The sequence below is a fragment of the Giraffa tippelskirchi genome, chromosome 2 (genome assembly GCF_054371585.1).
Source record: "Giraffa tippelskirchi isolate mGirTip1 chromosome 2, T2T-mGirTip1v1.2.pri, whole genome shotgun sequence".
NCBI classification, from domain to species: Eukaryota; Metazoa; Chordata; class Mammalia; order Artiodactyla; family Giraffidae; genus Giraffa; species Giraffa tippelskirchi.
Window position 1 is genome coordinate 230,679,611 of NC_137276.1, and position 21,565 is coordinate 230,701,175.

Consider the following 21,565-nt stretch of genomic DNA (forward strand, 5'->3'; position numbering starts at 1 on the left):
CACAGCATCCTAGCTTAGCAATTTTTCTTCAAAATAATGAACTGGCATAATAAGGATTTTTTCTCTTTAATCTTTTCTTTTAAAATAAGAAATTACGTGAAAGCCAGTAAGACAAAATGCAAACCTAGATGTTCTTGTAGTTAGCAGTAATCAGCCCACCGTGCACAAATTCCTCATCACCGCATCCTGGCTATCCTGGACAGTGAATCTCCCACTGATGTTTTTAACAACCATAATATTCAACAGTGTCATTTTCATGAGTATGTGGGCCAGGATTTCAGAATGTAAAACATTTTGAATTTATAAAAACAAACGAACCATATTTACATTACAAAAATATTTACTGCAGGGTTCTTTGAACCAATAAGCTCCTATAGTACATTGAAAATACAGTGTAATGTATAATGCATTTGAGTCAAACTTTTTGTTCAAGAACACACCTATGGCACTGAGCAAAGAAGTACACAAGGATGCCAAAGTCACACCCAGTTTGTAGTGCCCCAAATGCTATCATCTCTATTTGCTCCTCTGGGTTGCTAGTACACTCTTCCTCCAAGTCCAGTATGGGGGAGACAACCAGCAATCACTGCAGCATCTGACAAGCACGTACCATGCCATTTGTGAGGTGCACGAACAATGTGATTTACATCAGCAACTCTGAAGTCATGGAAAAGCATAGTGCTACCACCACCTACCATTTGACCCCTCCATCATAGCTAAGTTTGTAAAGAATCTGCCTGCAACGCAGGAGACCCTGGTTCGATTCCTGGGTTGGGAAGATCCGCTGGAGAAGGGACAGGCTACCCACTCTGGTATTCTTGGGCTTCCCTTGTGGCTCAGCTGGTAAAGAATCTGCCTGCAATGGAGGAAACCTGGGTTTGATCCCTGGGTTGGGAAGATCCCCTGGAGAAGGGAAAGGCTACACACTCCAGGATTCTGGTCTGGAGAATTCCATGGACTATACAGTCCATGGGGTCGCAAAGAGTTGGACACGACTGGGCGACTTTCACTTCACTTCACTTGGGTCCAAACCTATAGTAAATGTCTTGAAACATTATCTCAGCTAATTTTCATGACAAAGTCTCTGGGCAGGCTCAGACTCATCCTCCAGATGAGAATTAAGACCTGGAGAAGTTGCATTTAGAAAAAAAAAACCTGCTTTTTTTAAAAGGGCTATAATTTAGTAACCCAAACAGCCCGAATTTATGAAGTTAAAATACGAAAACGAACAAACAAAAAATAAACATGAGAAGAGGGGAATAAAGCCAAGGAAAAGAAAACAAATATTCCAGAAAGACAAGATAGCAAGGAATCTTTAAAAAGTCATTGACAAATGAGATGAGGGTGAGCAGCTGTAAAAGGTGGGGAAAGAAGAGTAAGAAAAGCCAGTCTGTGGACCTGGATGGCTTTGCCAGTGTCTCCCAGGTCCTGCTCTCTCTGCTTCTATTGTCTGTTCCTTCTGGTGGAAACAAATAGGGCTGGGGGGGGGGAGCAGAGGGAGACCCCGGCCCAGCACTTAGCTTTCAACACTAGGTTGGAGCATCACCATCTCAATGAAGCTCCAGAAGGGCCCTGCCCCCCGGCCCCCACAAACAACTACACTTCACTCTGCACTCCCTTACCACAGAGACGCACACCTGGAGTACAAGTGAGGGTATGTTCACACCCATCAGGAGACCCACAGACACGGGATGAAAAAATCTGCTCAAAGCTAACAGTCTAAAAAGAATGCACTGATGACGATGTGATGATATGGAAAGGCGTGCACAGCAAGGCTATGTGGTTCAGCAAAAAGATTAAGTTTTGCATCTGCGTGCGTGTCTGTGCGCGTGTCTGCGTACATGTGCCATGACTGCTTACAGGAAATGTCTGGCACAAGCACACACACAGTCAGCAGATCCCTCCAGGGACAGAAAAAGGGGTCAGAAAGAGGAAGAACCTGTCTTTTCACTTCCCAGCCTTCTGTAAAATCTTGTGTTTATATTTAAAAAAAAAATGATTCAACTGTGATTTGTTGGGTGGTGTGTGTGTTGGGGGGGGTGGTGAACCAAACACCACCATCTTGAATGAGCATCCTTTTCTAGGAAAAAAACCTAAATGACAATTTTTAAACCCCACTATAACTTAGGTTCTCTGGTGTCCACAGGATCAAAACCATTTTCACGTTTCCATAATAACTAAGATCCTGAAAAGCACAGACACAGACTCAGCTGGCCATGTTCCGAGGAATTTTTTTCATATGATCTCTTGATTTTTGACATCTGGTATTAGTAATGCATGTATCATCTATAGGAAGGACTGATGCTGAAGCTGAAACTCCAATACTTTGGCCACCTGATGTGAAGAACCAACTCACTGGAAAAGACCCTGATGCTGGCAAAGGCTGAAGGCAGGAAGGGAAGGGGACGACAGATGATGAGATGGTTTGATGGCATCACCGACTCAATGGACATGAGGTTGAGTAAACTCCGGGAGTTGGTGATGGACAGGGAGGCCTGCCGTGCTGGACTCCATGGAGTCGCAAAGAGTAGGACACGACTGAGCGACTGAACTGACTGACTAATATCATCTACAGTGTTTTGGACCATGTAACACAATATTGATGCAGGTGCAGACAGATGAATCATCTTGTAAAGAGACAAACTACGGTACTGATAAATACAGTACAACACCCTATAAATGCATTTTCTCTTCCTTCAGTTCATTTCAGTTGCTCAGTCATGTCTGACTCTTTGCAACCCCATGAACCGCAACACACCAGGCCTCCCTGTCCATCACCAACTCCCAGAGCCTACCCAAACTCATGTCCATTGAGTTGGTGATGCCATCCAACCATCTCATCCTCTGTCATCCCCTTCTCCTCCCACCCTCAATCCTTCCCAGCATCAGTGTCTTTTCCAATGAGGCAACTCTAATCAGGTGGCCAAAGTATTGGAGTTTCAGCTTCAACATCAGTCCTTCCAATGAACACCCAGGACTGATCTCCCCTAGGATGGACTGGTTGGATCTTCTTGCAGTCCAAGGACTCTCAAGAGTCTTCTCCAACACCACAGTTCAAAAGCATCAATTCTTCGGTGCTCAGCTTTCTTCACAATTTTCTTTTCCAACTCTCACATCCATACATGACTACTGGAAAGACCATAGCCTTGACTAGATGGACCTTTATCAGCAAAGGAATGTCTCTGCTTTTAAATATGCTATCTAGGTTGGTCATAACCTTCCTTCCAAGGAGTGTCTTTTAATTTCATGGCTGCCATCACCATCTGCAGTGATTTTGGAGCCCAAAAAAATAAAGTCTGACACTGTTTCCCCATCTATTTGCCATGAAGTGATGGGACCAGATGCCATGATCTTAGTTTTCTGAATGTTGAGCTTTAAGCCAACATTTTCACTCTCCTCGTTCACTTTCATCAAGAGGCTCTTTAGTTCTACTTTGCTTTCTGCCATATGGGTGGTGTCATCTGCATATCTGAGGTTATTGATATTTCTCCCAGCAATCTTGATTCCAGCTTGTGCTTCATCCAGCCCAGTGTCTCTCATGATGTACTCTGCATATAAATTAAATAAGCAGGGTGACAATATACAGCCTTGACGGACTCCTTTTCCTATTTGGAACGAGTCTGTTGTTCCATGTCTAGTTCTAAGTGTTGCTTCCTGACCTGCATACAGGTTTCTCAAGAGGCAGGTCAGATGGTCTGGTATTCCCCTCTCTTTAAGAATTCTCAACAGTTTATTGTGATCCACACAGTCAAAGGCTTTGGCATAGTCAATAAAGCAGAAATAGTTGCTGTTCTGGAACTCGCTTGCTTTTTCGATGATCCAGTGGATGTAGGCAATTTGATCTCTGGTTCCTCTGCCTTTTCTAAAACCAGATTGAACACCTGGAAGTTCACAGTTCATGTATTGCTGAAGCCTGGCTTGGAGAATTTTGAGCATTACTTTACTAGCGTGTGAGATGAGTGCAATTGTGTGGTAGTTTGAGCATTCTTTGACATTGCCTTTCTTTGGGATTGGAATGAAAACTGACCTTTTCCAGTCCTGTGGGCACTGCTGAGTTTTCCAAATTTGCTGGCATACCGAGTGCAGCACTTTCACAGCATCATCTTTCAGGATTTGAAATAGGTCAACTGGAATTCCGTCACCTCCACTAGCTTTGTAGTGACGCTTCCTAAGGCCCACTTGACTTCACATTCCAGCATGTCTGGCTCTAAGTGAGTGATCACACCATCATGATTATCTGGGTCGTGAAGATCTTTTTTGTACAGTTCTTCTGTGTATTCTCGCCACCTCTTCTTAATATCGTCTGCTTCCTTCAGGTCCCTACCATTTCTGTCCTTTATTGAGCCCATCTTTGCATGAAATGTTCCCTTGGTATCTCTAATTTTCTTGAAGAGATCTCTAGTCTTTCCCATTCTATTGTTTTCCTCTATTTCTCTGCACTGATCGCTGAGAAAGGCTTTATCTCTCCTTGCTATTCTTTAGAACTCTGCATTTAAATGGGTATATCTTTCCTTTTTTCCTTTGCTTTTTGCTTATATTCTTTTCACAGCTATTTGTAAGGCCTCCTCAGACAGTCATTTTGCTTTTTTGCATTTCTTTTTCCCGAGGATGGTCTTGATCCCTGTCTCCTGTACAATGTCAGAAACCTCTGTCCACAGTTCATCAGGCACTCTATCAGATCTAATCCCTTAAATCTATGTCACTTCCTTATAATTTTCTAAATAACATTTCCTTTTCTCTAGCTTGCTTTAGTGTAAGCATACAGTATATAATACCTATAACGCACAAAACATGTGTTAACTGTGTATGTTATTGGTAAGGCTTCTAGTCAACAGCAGTTTATCGGTAGCTAAGTTTGGGGGGAGTCAAAAGTTACATGCAGATTTTTGATTGCAGGGGAGAATGGTCAGCAGCTCTAACCCTCGCTTTGTTCGAGGGTCAACTATATTCTCTATTAGGAGAAGCAACACTGGTTTTTCTTTCACACTCGCCATATAAAGTCTCCTTTTAAAATGCACTTAGTGTAAAACACATTTAAGTGTAAAAGTGACCAAAGACTGGGAAGTCATACGCCAACAGGTGCAGAATCTGTCCGTAATTCTCGCATGAAGGGGTATGCACCAGAGGGGCGGGGCTGGCACCACCTCCCACCCAGCGCCCCCTCCAGGAGAGGTCCTGGCTGTGTTAGACTTCCAGGTGGATCAAAGGGATGATTCCAGTTCGTCATCTTTTTCAAATGTACTTTTCATTATTTGTTTTCATTTCTTTATCAACAAAGGTCCGTCTAGTCAAACCTATGGTTTTTCCAGTAGTCATGTGTGGGTGTGCGAGTTTAAAGAAAGCTGAACTCTTGAAGAGTTGATGCTTTTGAACTGTGGTGTTGGAGATGACTCTTGAGAGTCCCTTGGACTGCAAGGAGATCCAACCAGTCAATGCTAAAGGAGATCAGTCCTGAATGTTCATTGGAAGGACTGATGGTGAAGGTGAAACTCCAATACTTTGGTCACCTGATGGGAAGAACTGACTCCTTGGAAAAGACCCTGATGCTAAGATTGAAGGCGGGAGAAGGGGATGACAGAGGATAAGATGGTTGGATGACATCACCAACTCAATGCACATGAATTTGAGTACGCTCCAGGAGTTGGTGATGGACAGGGAGGCCTGGCATGCTGCAGGCCGTGGGGTTGCAAAGAGTCGGACACGACTGAGTGACTGAATTGAACTGAACTTTCACTACTTGTACCATACTTTAAAACACAGAAAACTTCTCAGCTGGTATAACATCTCAGAATAAAATGTGTTAACTTTTGAATGAAAATAGTAAGTATTAAAACTAAATGTACATATTGCCTGTCACTGCCTCCTCTTTTTTTTTGATTCATTTATTTTTTTACCTTTTGGCTGCACTGTACAGCATGCAGGATCTTAGTTCCCTGACCAGGGATTGAACCCTCAACCCCTGCAGTGGAAGCACAGAATCTTAACAGTTGGACCACCAGGGAAGTCTTCCCAATTCTAATTTTTGGTATTTTCCAAGCTACAGAAAAGTTACGAGAATACAAAGTACCGAGAAAACTGAAACCCTCACACACTACCAGTAAGAACGTAAAACTGTGCAGGTGCTTCAGGAAACTGTTTGGAAGGCCCTCAAATACGTAATAAAAAGTTAGGGTTGTTGAGTTACTAAGTCATGCCCAACTCTTTGTGACCACATGAACTGTAGCCTGCCAGGCTCCTCTGTCCATGGGATTTTCCAGGCAAGAGTACTGGAGTGGGTTGTTGTTTCCTTCCCCAGGGATCTTCCTGACCCAGGGATTCAACCCGTGTCTCTTGCACTGATCGGTGGGTTCTTTACCACTGAGCCAAAGTTAGCATATTACCCAGCAAATACATTCCGAGGTATATATCCAAGAGAAAAGGAACATATGTTCTCACAAAAACCTGTATTAGATTAATGCTGTTCATAGTAGCAATAATCGTAATAGTCAAAAAATGAAAACAACCCAAATGTCCATCAACAGATGAATGGATAAATAAAATGTGATGTATCCACACAACAGAATACTACTGATCCATGAAAACAAATGAGGAACTGATATGGGCTACAACAGCATGTGTTCTGCTAAGTCACCTCAGTCGTGTCCGACTCTGTGCGACCCCATAGATGGCAGCCCAGCAGGCTCCGCCGTCCCTGGGATTCTCCAGGCAAGAACACTGGAGTGGGTTGCCATTTCCTTCTCCAATGCATGAAAGTGAAAAGTGAAAAGTGAGGTCGCTCAGTCGTGTCCGACTCTTAGCGACCCCATGGACTGCAGCCTACCAGGCTCCTCCATCCATGGGGTTTTCCAGGCAAGAGTACTGCAGTGGGGTGCCATTGCCACCTCCGATAATGTGTTCTAAGTTCATGCATAAGTGAAAGAAGTCAGTCACAAAAGACCACAGATTGTACAATCCTATATACATGACCATGTCCTAATTAGGCAAATCCACTGAGAGAGAAAACAGATCTGTGATTGCCTGGGTCTAAGAGGCAGAGGAAATGAGAAATGAAGTCTTATGGGTGTGGTGTTTCTTCTTGGGGGGGACGGTGATAAAAACGTTCTAAAATTAGACGGGGGTGATGGTTGCACAACTCTGAATATATTGAAACCACTGAATTATACACTTGAAAAGAGTGAATTTTATGGTATTAGATCTCAATAAAGCTTTTTTTTTTCAAGACATCAAATTAGACCTATAAGGCTTTCAAGCAGAGTCAGCAACTGTTAATATGTTGGTACTGTTGCTTTCTTTCTCCCCACATGCGCGCATGCACGAACTTAGGACCGGGCCATTTAAAATGTAGTTACTGTTACACTTCACTCCTAAATACTTAAGCATGTAGAGCATTCGCCCACATAACCGAGATATGAACACCAGACTGGGGGGATTTAAAGCTCTTATTTAATATATACCCCATATTCAAATTGATCAAAAATTAGGTATTGTATTTGGTTGTTATATCCCTGTCAACTCTTGAATCTTAAAAAAACAAATTGTCCTGTCTTTTTAATGACACTGACATATTTGAAACATCCAGGCCTATAAACGCACAGAACGTTTCTCAACTTTGAACATGCCCGTTTCCCGCATTTTCGGCAGGAACACCACATAGCTGAGTTGCGTCTTCAGCGCTTCCTACCAGAATCCTCTATTATTGTGCCAGAACGCGTCAGCTGCGGTGGGAAGGTGGTATCACCGCTGGTCTTGGTTAGGATAGGGACTATCAGATTCCTGCGCTATAAACGTAGCTTTTTCCCTTTGTAATTAATAATCCGGAGATGACCAAATTATCTTGCATCTGTGTAAACATGAGGTTTCCTCAATGGTCTTGCCCCCAAAGGCTTTAAGCATTCTTTTTGAGCCCTCGCTGCATTCACGGGACCAGCAACTCCTCTCAATTGTATTCCACATAGTCTCAGAGTTGGCTGCGATTTCAACCCTGGCTGCACAGGAGCCAGAATGACAGGGGTCTCTAGGTATGAGACTCCGGTCAGCGTAAATTCCCAGGGCGATGGATTCTGATTTAGTTACAATAAGGGTTGAGATTGCCCGAGTTAGAGGGAGAAAAACTTCGCAGTCTCCTTTGGCAAATAAGCAAACTAGCGCCCGAGAAAATTAAGTGGCCAGTGGCACAAAACTTGTTCATGGCTTCGTTAAAACTTTTAATTTGCATTTTAACATGCAATTCCTTCCGTCCCCAAAACCAGAGAAATGAGTAACTTTTGTACGGCCCACAGAGTATATTTCTGCTTCCAAGGTTACATCTGCCTTTCTGGCCCTAGACCTTTGCAGTCCTCTTACAAGCGAGGAACGGAGCGTCTGGTGGTGGAGCTCCTCCGACCGCAGTGCTAAGTCACAGCTCAAGCCCCCGGCCGGGCTGGATGTCCAAGGGGCCAGACGGTTAAGCGCTGCAGCCCAGGCGCCCTACAAGCCCCCTAACCGCGGCGGCGACCCCGGCGGACTCTGCAGAGCAGCCAGCCGCGCGGGCGAGACGCACCTGGCGGGGGACGCACCTGGCGGAGGATGCACCTGGCTGCTCCCACCTGACCCGGACGCACCCGCCCAGGAAAACTCAGAAGTGTGCCAGACCCGGGGAGACTACAGAACCTGCAGCCGCTACCCCCGCCCCGCCACTTACCCCAGCGTGATAAACCTTGTTCGCTCGTTTAATCTTAATGTCCAGGGTGGTCCCCATCGCGAATACTCCGCCTCGCACACCACTTCCTGCCGCGCGTGACCGAATGGCGAGGAAGGCCCGCCCCGCCTCTCCGCCCGGGGCCCGCCCCTTTCTTCTCCCCGCCCGCAGCTGCGTCACGTGACCCCGCTCCCGCGGCCAGTGCGACTCTCCCCTCCCCCCATCCTTCTTCCTTCCGGCGCAAGGGCGGGCTTTAGCGCGGATCGAGGACTGTCGCTCTTGACCCGGCCTCCCCCGGGCGTGAGGGGCGGGATCGAGGAAACCCCACCCCTTCCGTAAAGGCCAGTCTTGACGCCGGAAATGCCTCTTCTCGCCCGTTGACCAGGGGGAGGGAGTAAACTCGGCTCTCCCGGCGTGCCTCGCGGGAGGGGGCGGGGGCGGGGCCGGGGACGCGCCGAGGGCGCAGCCTGAGCCCGCAGGCTGAGGCTCCCGTCAGGCTGTGCGGCGCTGCGCTATCGCGTTGCCTGTAAGGAGGTGATAATGGAGACTGCCTTCTCCGCTAATCCCTCCCTCTAGTTGCTTCTAGCCCTCCCCCTCCCGCTTTCTTCCGGCGGCGCTGAGGACAGAGGCCTTGTGTCCGTCCTCGGCGAGGCGGCCCTCCCTGCCCTTTCCACAGCCCCCCGCTCCCGGCCTGCAAAGCGCGGATTGGCGGGCTTCCCCGACACCCCCGCCGGCGAGGACCAAGGTCTAGAGAGAGAGCGCGGGCAGCCTGGCCCCGCCCCGCCGGGCCGCGGGGGCTTGTGGGTACTCTCCCAGACGCGCGCTCTGGGGCGAGGCGTTGAATATTCATATGCGTGCGCAGAGTGTGACGCGACGCGGCTCGCAGGCCCCGCGTCTCGGCTGTGCGTGGAAATGTATAACCTCGAAGCTGAGCGGGACCTGCCTAGTCTTTTTATTCTCAGCAAGAGCCCACTCATCTGGACACTAGAAACGTATGGCTTTCCGGAAGGACTGCCTCCAGGCAGAGCAGCCGACTACGTTTATTGACATAAAATTCCTTGTCAAGGTTTTAAACAGGGGTCTTTCCAATAAGAGGCATATTTTTAATTGTTTTGGTCCGTGACTTAATACAGCGAAGAAGTGCTTTTTGATTTTTAAGATTCTTCGATTCCGGATTTTATTTTTCTCAAAGTGCGTTACTTTTAGGATTACGTGAGAATTTTTCTGTAAAACGGTTTCCTGACTCACTCTCACGAGTACTTCTCTCATGAGAATGCAAGGTGTTTTCTAGGACAACCGTGATGGTGCTATAGCTACAGTTGCTTTTGAAGGTTGGTAACAGGTATTTCCTAATATTCATATCTCAGTTTTCAGCTCCTCTCTGCCCCCCAGAGCTTCCGTTGTGGTCTAGGGTAACTTCCCTGGCAGCTCAAACTCAGCAATTCTAAAAACAATTCATTAGGGACTTACTAATCACTCTCTAGGCTATTTGCAATTCAAGAAGTGGGTCCTTCTCTGCCAGTCTCACCCATCATTTCCAAATGGTAAAGTGTTAATCCCAGTAGACAGTACAGGAAAACAAACAAAAGGATACACATTCTAGACTTGTTTGCTTCAGCAAACCTGCTTTATAGTTGTTTTGCAACCCAACATTTCTGGTTCATAGAGGACAAGTGTACTGTATTTCACTTATCTGTGTCGGTTGTACACAATCTTCACCGAATACTGCTGCACTGCAAAGTGCTCTAGTTCCAGCAATTATCAGTATAATCAGTTTGTTGAACTGCTCTCAATGTGATGGCTTCCGAAAAGAACAGTACATTTTTTTTCTCCAGTCACTGCTCTTTTGAATCTCTTCTATCCCTTAAGCACTATTTAGGTGACACCGTGATCTTCTGGTCGATTTCAGTTACTGAACATCAGTTCAGTTCAGTCGCTCAGTCGTGTCCAACTTTTTGCAACCCCATAAATCGCAGCACGGCAGGCCTCCCTGTCCATCACCAACTCCCGGAGCTTACCCAAACCCATGTCCATCGAGTCGGTGATGCCATCCAACCATCTCATCCTCTGTCATCCCCTTCTCCTCCTGCCCCCAATCCTTCCCAGCATTAGGGTCTTTTCCGATGAATCAACTCTTCGCATGAGGTGGCCAAAGTATTGGAGTTTCAGCTTCAACATCAGTCCTTCCAATGAACACCCAGGATTGATCTCCTTTAGGATGGATTGATTGGACCTCCTTGCAGTCCAAGGGACTCTCAAGAGTCTTCTCCAACACCACAGTTCAAAAGCATCCATTCTGCGGCACTCAGCTTTCTTCACCGTCCAACTCTCACATCCATGCATGACCACTGGAAAAACCATAGCCTTGACTAGATGGACTTTTGTTGGCAAACTAATGTCTCTGCTTTTAAATATGCTATCTAGGTTGGCCATAACCTTCATTCCAAGGAGTAAGGCGTCTTTTAATTTCATGGCTGCAATCACCATCAGCAGTGATTCTGGAGCCCCCAAAAATAAAGTCTGACACTGTTTCCACTGTTTCCCCATCTATTTCCCATGAAGTGATGGGACCAGATGCCATGATCTTAGTTTTCTGAACGTTGAGCTTTAAGCCAACTTTTTCACTCTCCTCTTTCACGTTCATCAAGAGGCTCTTTAGTTCTTCTTCACTTTCTGCCACAAGTGTGGTGTCATCTGCATATCTGAGGTTATTGATATTTCTCCCGGCAATCTTGATTCCAGCTTGTGTTTCTTCCAGCCCAGCGTTTCTCATGATGTCCTCTGCATAGAAGTTAAATAAGCAGGGTGACAATATACAGCCTTGACGTACTCCTTTTCCTATTTGGAACCAGTCTGTTGTTCCATGTCCAGTTCTAACTGTTGCTTCCTGACCTGCATATAGGTTTCTCAAGAGACAGGTCAGATGGTCTGGTATTCCCATCTCTTTCAGAATTTTCCCCAGTTGATTGTGATCCACACAGTCAAAGGCCAAAGGCTTTGGCATAGTCAATAAAGCAGAAATAGATGTTGTTCTGGAACTCTTTTGCTTCTTTGATGATCCAGCGGCTATCGGCAATTTGATCTCTGGTTCCTCTGCCTTTTCTAAAACCAGCTTGAACATCTGGAAGGTCACGGTTCACGTATTGCTGAAGCCTGGCTTGGAGAATTTTGAGCATTACTTTACTAGCATGTGAGATGAGTGCAATTGTGTGGTAGTTTGAGCATTCTTTGGCATTGCCTTTCTTTGGGATTGGAATGAAAACTGACCTTTTCCAGTCCTGTGGCCACTGCTGAGTTTTCCAAATTTGCTGGCATATCGAGTGCAGCACTTTCACAGCATCACCTTTGAGGATTTGAAATAGCTTAACTGGAACTCCATCACCTCCACTAGCTTTGTTCGTAGTGATGCTTTCTAAGGCCCACTTGACTTCACATTCCAGGATGTCTGGCTCTAGGTGAGTGATCACACCATCGTGATTATCTGGGTCGTGAAGATCTTTTTGGTATAGTTCTTCTGTGTATTCTTGCCACCTCTTCTTAATATCTTCTGCTTCTGTTAGGTCCATACCATTTCTGTCCTTTATCGAGCCTATCTTTGCATGAAATGTTCCTTTGGTATCTCTAAGTTTCTTGAAGAGATCTCTAGTCTTTCCCAATCTGTTGTTTTCCTCTATTTCTTTGCATTGATCACTGAGGAAGGCTTTCTTATCTCTCCTTGCTCTTCTTTGGAACTCTGGATTCAGAATGGACTGAAACATACAGGTTTCTCAAGAGACAGGTCAGATGGTCTGGTATTCCCATCTCTTTCAGAATTTTCCACAGTTTATTGTGATCCACACAGTACTGAACATCAGACCCTGTCAAAGTGTCAATCTCCCAGCTTGAGTGGGACCCTAGATTCTGAGCGTATAAAGGTACAAGTCATGGTTCTGGCTTTCAGACACTTCCTTAGCAACTCTTCAAGGCCTGGCTTCTCTGTTGAGGCAAATGTCTGACTTAACACTGCTAGAGTTCTTTCTTGGTGGATCCCTGCTTCTCTGGATAAGTGGCCCTTGTTTGAAACTTCTTTCGTGGGACACATAGGGGAAGGCCTGATGGGCCTTGTCCTCTCCGTATGATTTCATAGAAGATCTACTTCCAGCTTAATCTTTACCATCACCCCACTGCCAAGCAGGATACCAGTCTTCTGGGGTGAGGGTTCAGCAAGACAGCTGGAGACCATTTATCTGCCACTGAGTCCCCCTGACTCTTGAGAAACACACATCCTTGTCACACAAAAGGACCAGACTGGAAGCTGCCCGGTGGTCTCTGCTTTCCACCCTGCCATCTCCCTTCAGTTGTCTTCCTGCCTTTTCAAATACAGACAAATTAATCAGCAAGAATGCTGCCTAGACAGGTTTGCAAGTAGGGAGTGGAACCTCTGCCTCTCCTGCCAGTAGCCCCTACTGGTATCAAGGAGAGGTTCTCTTACAGCCTCCCCCACTACCTCACTTCCCACCAGAGACTCTGTGGTCCACAAGGCCAGACACCTCCTTTGAGTCCTTCTCCTGCCTTCCTATATAAACTGCAGAGAGGACTGAGAAAGTATTTCATGGAAGCCAGGCCAGATCTGAAGCTTTTATTAATCCCTGGGGAATGTGTCTGTCTCCAATTGTGGCATCTTTTGTTAGAAGATGGTGTAAGGTGTTGTGTTCGGCCGTGACCTTAGTGCCTCTCTGGGACTAGAGGAGAGGGCTCACTGAACATCTTTTAGTGGACTCTGTGATGCTCTGTTCAGACCCTTCTTTCAGGACTGAAGGACATGTTCCCAGAGTAAGAGTATTGCTCTCAGCATCTCTCATTTAAGTCACTCTTCAAAACTTACTCTCAGTTGAAGAAAACTGTTTTCCCCAAAGTTGTGGTCCCTTGGATAGTGGCAGGGACAGCCCATATGTAACAACTAGTCAGTTTAGGGTATAAAGACCTCTTTCCCTCACCCCAGTTTGGGACAGTTCCAGCTCCAAAGCTCCCTATATTAATATCTACTGTATATAACAAATTACCCCAACAGTTAGTAGTTTAAAGTGGGTCATGAACTTAGGAGCAGCTTCATTGGGTTGTTCTGGCTCAAGGTCTCAGGTAGTAGCAGTCATTGATGTCAGGGCCACGGTCATCCGAAGACTTGACTAAGGCTGGAAGATCCAAGATGGCTCCCTCACGCAGCTGTGGGCTGGAGGCCTCATCAGGTAGGACTCTCCATAGGCGGCTACGGAGCCCACACAGCTGACTTCTCCCAGAACAGGTGATCCCACAGGGAGAGCAAGCAGCGAGCTAGAGTGGCTTTTGTGGCCTGACTTCTCTCATTCACATTTCTTCTGTCCACTAGAAGACAGTCACTAAATCCAGCCCATACTAGAAGGAAGGGGAATTGGAGTCTACCTTTGACTCTGTGTGACCCCATGGACTGTAGCCCGCCAGGCTCCTCTGTCCCTGGGTTACTCCAGGCAAGAATGCTGGAGTGCGTTGCCATGTCCTCCTCCAGGGGATCTTCCCCACCCAGGGATTGAACCTGTGGCTCATGCGTCTCCTGCATTGGCAGGTGGATTCTTTACCACTGCGCCACCTGGAAAGTTTCTTTTAGTAAAAATATATACATACCACAAAAATATTTAGGGATATAGGAACTTTCCTGGTGGTAGAGTGGTTAAGATTCTTTACTGGGTTGTTGGCTTTTTCCATATGGAGCTGTATGAGCTGTTTGTATATTTTGGAGATTAATCCCTTGTCAGTTGCTTCATTTGCAAGTATTTTCTCCCATCCTGAGAGTTGTCTTTTCATTTTGTTTATGGTTTCCTTTGCTGTGCAAAAGCTTTTTAAGTTTAATTAGGTCCCATTTGTTCATTTTTTGTTTTTATTTTCATTACTCTTAGAAGGTGGGTCGAAAAAGATCTTGCTGCAATTTATGTCAGAGTGTTCTGCCGGTGTTTTCCTCCATAAGTTTTGTAGTATCCAGCCATACGTTTAGGTCTTTAATCCATTTTGAGTTTCTTTTTACGTATAGTGTTAGGGAGTCTTCTAATTTCACTCTTTTTTTAAAAAACACTTTTTAAAAATTTTTTATTTATTTTACTTTGGCTGTTCTGAGTCTTTGTAGCTGTGTGGGCTTTTCTCTAGTTGTGGCAAGCAGGGTCTAACCTCTTGTGGTGTGCGATGAGGGGCTTCTCATTGCGGTGGCTTCTCTTGTGGCGCACAGGCTCTGGAGTGCTCCGGCTCAGTCGCCGTGGCTCCCAGACTCTATACCACAGGCTCAGTAGTTGTGGGCATGGATTTAGTTGCTCTGTGGCATGTGGGATCTTCCCAGACCAGGGATCAAACCCAAGTCTCCTGCATTGGCAGACAGATTCTTTACCACTGAGCCACCAGGGAAGCCCCTAATTTCACTCTTTCATGTGTAGCTGCCCAGTTTTCCCAGCAGCGTTTATTGAAGAGGCTGTCTTTTCTCAGTTGTGTGTTCTTGTTTCCTTTGTCATAGATCAGATGCGTAGGTTTATCTCTGGACTTGCTCTTCTGTTTCGGTTTTTCTGGGTACAGGGCGTTTTTGAACCACATGCCTCTCTCATCCCAGGTAGAATACTTCAGCAGGAAGGCATGAGGAAGATGAGAATGTGAAGGGAGAAGGTAAGACACTGTCAGTTGAGTTCCAGCTGAATAGTGAGACTGATTTTTTTTTCCCCATCCTCAGTAGAAAATGATTGCTAGAGAGCTAAACTGGGTTAATTTATAGAGAAATGAAGGCTGTCACTTTCTTGGCCATTTATATGTTGTGCCTGTAAATTTTCAAACAGCTACATATTCAGAAATCAAAAGGCATTTCTACTTAACAGCAATAACCAGTTAGAAAATAAAATGAAAATAGGGATTATATTCTCAGTAGCAGTAAGAATCTAAAATACTTGAAATGTAAGATACACTTGAGTTACATGAATAAAGCTATAAGGCTGAATTAAGATATATGTATTTTGAAAAATGGAGAGATGTATAGTATTTCTGAATAGGAAATCTAAATACTTTAAAATGTCTAGTCTTATAAAAACTAAATTTTAGCTTTAATTCATTCCCCTCAATACACTTTTTAATGAGGAAATTTAATGAACCTATGTTAAAATTCTTCTGAAAAAAAATGACCACTAAAAAATTATATATCTTTTTTAAAAAGTTAATTATAGGGGGACTTCCCTAGTGGTCCAGTGGTTAAGACTCTGCCCTTTCAATGCAGGAGGCTCAGATTTGATCCCTGGTCGGGGAACTAAGATCCCACATGCCACATGGTCATAAAGTAAAAAAATAAAAATAAATAAATAAATTGAGCCAAGATATTTTAAAAAGTTAATTGTAGGGAAAAGAGCCCTACTAAGCACAAAACATAATAAAGCTATAAGAGTTAAAACCACATCATTCTTTCATAAGATCTATTGGACAGGATAGCTCAGAATGCATCTCAATATATTAGTATATAATATTATATACTTATATAATATCATATACTCTATTAGTATATAATATTTTAATATATGATGAAAGAGTTATCACAAATCTGTTGAGACCAGGGGATTCTTCAGCAAATGATATTAGGCTAAATGACTTGATATTTATAAGAAAAATTTATTTAGATTTTGCTATCTCCCCATAAGCCCACTTATCCCATCCTCTCCAAAAAATCACTGGAGAGTAAAGAGTTCAGGATTAAACTCAGGATGAAAGAGTTCAGTAAATGATTAAAGAAGTCAGGCATAGACATTTAAAAAATGTGAAAAATCTATGTGAGTAAAACTAGTAATATCTTGCAAAAGATCTACCAGTAGATTTGAAGGAAGGAGAAGCCTATCATGGGCTTGGATAGGAAGGTTCAACATCATCAAAATGTTAATTTTCCCTACTTAATTTAAAATTTTAAAGCAATGCCTATAAAAATCCTATCTTCTCTTTGTTCCTGGAGAAAGGCAGATTGATTATACAGTTTATTTGTAATAATAAATAATCAAGAATAGCCAGAAAAATCCCGACAAGAAATTAGCAAGTGGGAAGGGCAGACCTAGGCTGTATTTTACAGGTGTTCACACATGTGACTCGCTTTAACCATAAATAAATAATAAAGCATGAGGTGGGAATTCCAGGCCTAAGTCTTAAAAGGCCTGGCAATTTCTGCTTGTGCAACTTTGGGAGCTCTAGGAACCATATAAGGAGTCCCAAGACCCTGGTGGAGATACCACGTTGAGGGACTACAAGGAGCCCTCGGGCTCTGAGACCAGCCTTTCTGCCGTTCCCCTGTGGGCCCCACAAGTGAACTGCCATCTGACTGCAACCATATGAAAACACAAAGCAAAACCAGAGAAAAATCACTCAGCTGAGCCTCGGTCAACCCACAGAACTGTGAAAAATAATAAAAGTTATTATTTTAAGCCAAGAAGTTTTGAGATGGTTTGTGATATAGTAATCAGTTCTGTCCCTCATTCGTGTCCGACTCTTGGCAACCCCATGGACTGCAGCACACCAGGCTTCCCTGTCCATCACCGACTCTCAGAGCTTGCTGAAATTCCTGTCCATCAAGTCGGTGATGCCATCTAACCATCTCATCCTCTGTCGTCCCCTTCTCCTCCTGCCTTCAATCTTTCCCAGCATCAGGGGCTTTTCAGATGAGTCAGTTCTTCACATCAGTATTGCATCAGTATTGGCCAAAGTATTGGAGCTTCAACTTCAGCATATACTAATAGATAACCAAATCATGTTTAACTTCAGCGAAGAGAAAAGATGGAACAGGGTGGGAAAAACAGGGATTGAAGTTAGACTTCTCTGAATGTACCATGGAATGCCATAGAACTTTGACTTTGGGACCATGTAAATGTTTTAGTTCAGTAAAAAAGAAAAAGAAACAAAAAAGAACATTTTAATTAAAAAAGAATTAAACCACACAGAAAAGATAGAAAACATAACTGAATTTTTAAAACTTTTATATGGTTAGGCTAAGTATGGAGATTGATAGGAGAATATCACGAAGAGAAAAAAAGAATGTAATACATATAAATTTTTACTAGGCATGAAGGGAGAAAATCCATAGTAAAATGGAAAGAACATATTGGGAAAGATATGTAACAAATATGATAAGCAAAAATCATATCTTGATGATAAAGGATGTATTAGTTTTCTATAGTTATGTAACAGATTACCACAAACCTAGGGACTTGAAATAACACCCATTTACTAGCTCACAGTTCTGTTGGTCATTAAGGTCTGGGTGGGCTCAACTGGGCTCTCTGCTCAGAGTCACCCAAGGTTGAAATTCAGGTGTCTGCTAGCCCGAGCTGTTATTTGAAGGCTCTGGAAGCATGTATTTCCAGGCTCATTCAGGTTATTGGCCAAATCCAGTTCCTTGTGGTTGCAGGACTATGAGCAGGGACCATCTCAGCTCATAGAGGTCTCTTTCTGGTCCTTGCATGGGGACCTCTCCATATTCAAAGCCAGCAACAGTGCATCAAATCCTTTTCATACTTTGAATCTCTTTGAACTCTGTTTCTCCTACTAGTTGGAGAAAATTTTCTGCTTTTAAAAGGCTTATGATACTCCATTAGGCCCACCTGGACAATCTATTTTATGCGACATGACTAAAATCTCTTTATTTTAGACATGTCACATAACAACACAATCCTGGGAGTGATATTTTATTATATTCTTATCTTCTACCCCACTCAAAAGAAAGGAAATTATACAAGGGCTAAGGTCACTGGGGGTCAGTCTTACAATTTGGACTATGGAATCAATAAGAACTCTAAAACATAGGATATAAATAACATTTGTAAAAGGGTAAACTAAGTAGTAAGCAGACACATGCAAAAATGTTTAACTTCAATTTAAAAAAACAAATGCTAGTAAGAATCTTCCATTTCATAGGTTAATTTCACACAAAAACATTCAATATTGGTAGGTAAAGGGTGAAGCAAAAATCTTCATTTATTTATGATAGCAATGTGAATGGTACAACACAAGTAGAAAAGAAGATTTTGGCAGTATATACCAATGTTTTCTAAATCTTAATATTCTTTAACCTAGTAATTTGACTGCTATAAACCTGTCTAAAGAAAATAAATCCTAAAATTGAAAGAAATCTTTCACATCAATATTTACAGCAAGTCATTAGTAATGAAAAAATTGGAAACAATTTAATTCACAAAACAGGCATGGTTTGGCAAACTATACCTTCAAATCAGAGAAATTTAGAACATGGTTATGCTGAGAGTGAGAGTCAATTCCTAGGTAGGTTGATAGGAAGTCTGGCATCCCCAAGGAGAGAGAGGAGGAAAGGACAAAGTTTTTTTCTACATTGCTTTGACTTTAATATAACAATGTATCTTGTCCGAGGACATATTTCTCCTTAACAAGAACCTTCTGACTAATCTTGTTATCTCCAGGCTATGTTGTGGGAGTGGGTCTGGTAAAACCTTTCTATTGTTAGTTCTAATCTTATTAATTTAAGATGTATGTTGGGGCATGGGTAAAAGCATATAAGGCCTTGATAAGACTAGCGAGTGGGGGCACTCTCCATCCCCCTTCTGATGTCTGTGTCAAAATCTTTCTGTGTCCTTTTTTACTTTGGTAAAACTCTGCTACACAAAAGCTCTCGAGTGATCAAGCCTGGTCCCTGGTCCCAAAGCTAAATCTTCTTCTTCTTCGGAGATCACAAATCCGGCATCTTTCACCGTAAGCTATCAAAAGTAGTAGAATAACCAAATTGATGGAGAAATTTTCCATGTTTTTGGAGTACAAGACTAAATATTATTAAGTGGTCCATTCTTCTACTCGATGCAACCCCCTTCAACAACCTCAGTAGCCTTTTTGATAAAAATGGACAAACTAATTTTAAAATGTATATGATAATACAAAGAACCCAAAGTAGCCAACATAATTTTGAAAAAGAAGAACAAAGTTAGAGGATTTGTATTCCCTAACAAACAACCATATTAATAAATGGGCGAGAAATTTCAGTAGGCACTTCACAAGAGAAAAAATATGAATAGCCAATAAGCACACTTAGAGATGATCAGCATCTTTAACTATCAGGGGAATGCAAATTAAAATCATGCCAAGAGGGACTTCCCTGGTGGTCCAGGGGTTAAGAGTCCATGCTTCCAATTCACCGGGCACAGGTTCCATCTCTGGTCAGGGAACTAAAATCCCACAGGCTATATGGCGTGACCAAAAAAAAAAAAAATCACACCAAGATATATTATGTGCCGTAAGCATGGCTAAAATGAAAGAGTTTGTCTATACCAAGTGTGGGTGAGATTGTGGAGAAACTGGGACCTTCACTTGCTGATGGGATTGCAAAATGAAACAAACATTTTGTAAAACGGTTTTAAAACAATTTGATAATTTCTTGTAAAGTTAAACATACACTTGTGATATGGCTTAACATGATCACTCCTAGGTGTTTACCCAAGACAACGAAAACGTATGTCTACACAAAGACTTGTACTTGCATGTTCATAGTAACATTATTCGTAATATTATTTTGTCTATTATTCATAATACACAAAAATTGGAAGCGACAGAAATTTTCATCAAGTGATGAGTGGACAAACAGATGGTATATCAGCACAATAGACCACTACTTATCAATATAAAAAAAACAAGTTAGTGACACACGCAGCAACAAGGATGAATCTTAAGAAGCGCTGAGCAGAAGCAGCCAACTCTAAGACTACATACTTAATATAAGTTGCAAGCAGGCAAAAATCAATCAGTAGAGACATAAATGGATCAGTGGATACCTGTGAGGTGGTTGGGGGACTGACTACAGATAGGAGGGACTTTTTAAGATGAAGGAAATAATCTTTATCCTGAGTAGGAGATAGTCACACAAGTTATTCATGTTAAAGCTCATCAAACTGTATAGATATGGTTGTTGTTCAGTCACCCAGTTGTGTCCCACTCTTTGCGACCGCATGGACTGCAGCATGCCAGACTTCCATATACGTGGTGGATATGTTTTATTTTATATAAATTATGATTCCAGAAATTGATGTCAGAAGCTAAATAATATAGTTATGCAGATCATATGCTAACATAGAAAAATGGTTGTGCTAAAATGAAAATTTAAGAATTCAGAATTTTATCTGTAATATGATTGCAGCTGTGAGAAACAGGCAAACAAACAAAAAATACACGCAACATAAGTCTCTAAATTAAATAAACAAAAAAAGTGCAGAAAGTCTAGAAGAATGTGTTACGTGACAGAGAGACTTTGCAGCTGTGATGAAGTCAAGGATCTTGAAGCAGGGAGAGTAGCCTGGATTTCCCAGGTGGGCTCATGGTAATTAAAAGGGTCCTTGGAAGAGGGAGGTAGGAACCTCAGATACTGGAAAATGGGGTGCACTGATGGAAGCAGCTAAGGTTGGAGAGGTGCACCTTGAAAATGGAAAGAAGAGCCATAAACCAAAGAACATAGGCTCTAGAAATGCCTATAGAAACTGGAAAAGGCAAGGAAACAGGTTCTCCCCTGGAGCCTCCGAAAGGAGCTCATGAACTTGGATTTTAGTTGCAGAATTCTCATTTCAGACTCAGGGCTCTGGAACCCGGTAACAGAGTGAATGTGTGTTGTTTTAAGCCAGCCGCTAAGATTGTGGTAATTTGCTACAGCAGCCTCGAGAAAATGATACACTTGCTTTGTTGTTTTTCAGTCGCTCAGTGGTGTCTGACTCTTTGCCACCCCATGAACTGTAGTCCGCCAGGCTCCTCTGTCTGTGGGATTCCCCAGGCGAGAATACTGGAGTGGGTTGCCATATCCTTCTCCAGGGGATCTTCCCAACCCAGGGATCAAACCCTTGTCTCCTGCATTGGCAGGTGAGTTCTTTACCG

General features: G+C 43.3%; 2 protein-coding genes across 6 annotated transcripts in view; one reads left to right on the forward strand and one right to left on the reverse strand.

Moving 5' to 3' along the window:
• The window catches only part of VPS26C (VPS26 endosomal protein sorting factor C), a 54,345-nt gene extending 45,536 nt beyond the window's left edge, over nt 1-8,809 (reverse strand). For all 4 annotated transcript variants that reach the window (XM_081573185.1, XM_081573187.1, XM_081573186.1 and 1 more), the window contains exon 1: nt 8,681-8,809. In XM_081573185.1, coding sequence (XP_081429311.1) covers nt 8,681-8,737 — 57 coding nt within the window. In that variant the 5' untranslated portion in view covers nt 8,738-8,809. The remainder of the gene's footprint in view (nt 1-8,680) is intronic.
• A 318-nt stretch (nt 8,810-9,127) lies between these two features.
• The window catches only part of DYRK1A (dual specificity tyrosine phosphorylation regulated kinase 1A), a 214,750-nt gene continuing 202,312 nt past the window's right edge, over nt 9,128-21,565 (forward strand). Inside the window, exons 1-3 of one of the 2 annotated variants that reach the window (XM_081573151.1) lie at nt 9,128-10,008; nt 15,282-15,334; nt 21,388-21,550. The gene's annotated coding sequence lies outside the window, so the exon portion shown is untranslated. The remainder of the gene's footprint in view (nt 10,009-15,281; nt 15,335-21,387; nt 21,551-21,565) is intronic. The other variant, XM_081573159.1, reaches the window with a different exon arrangement.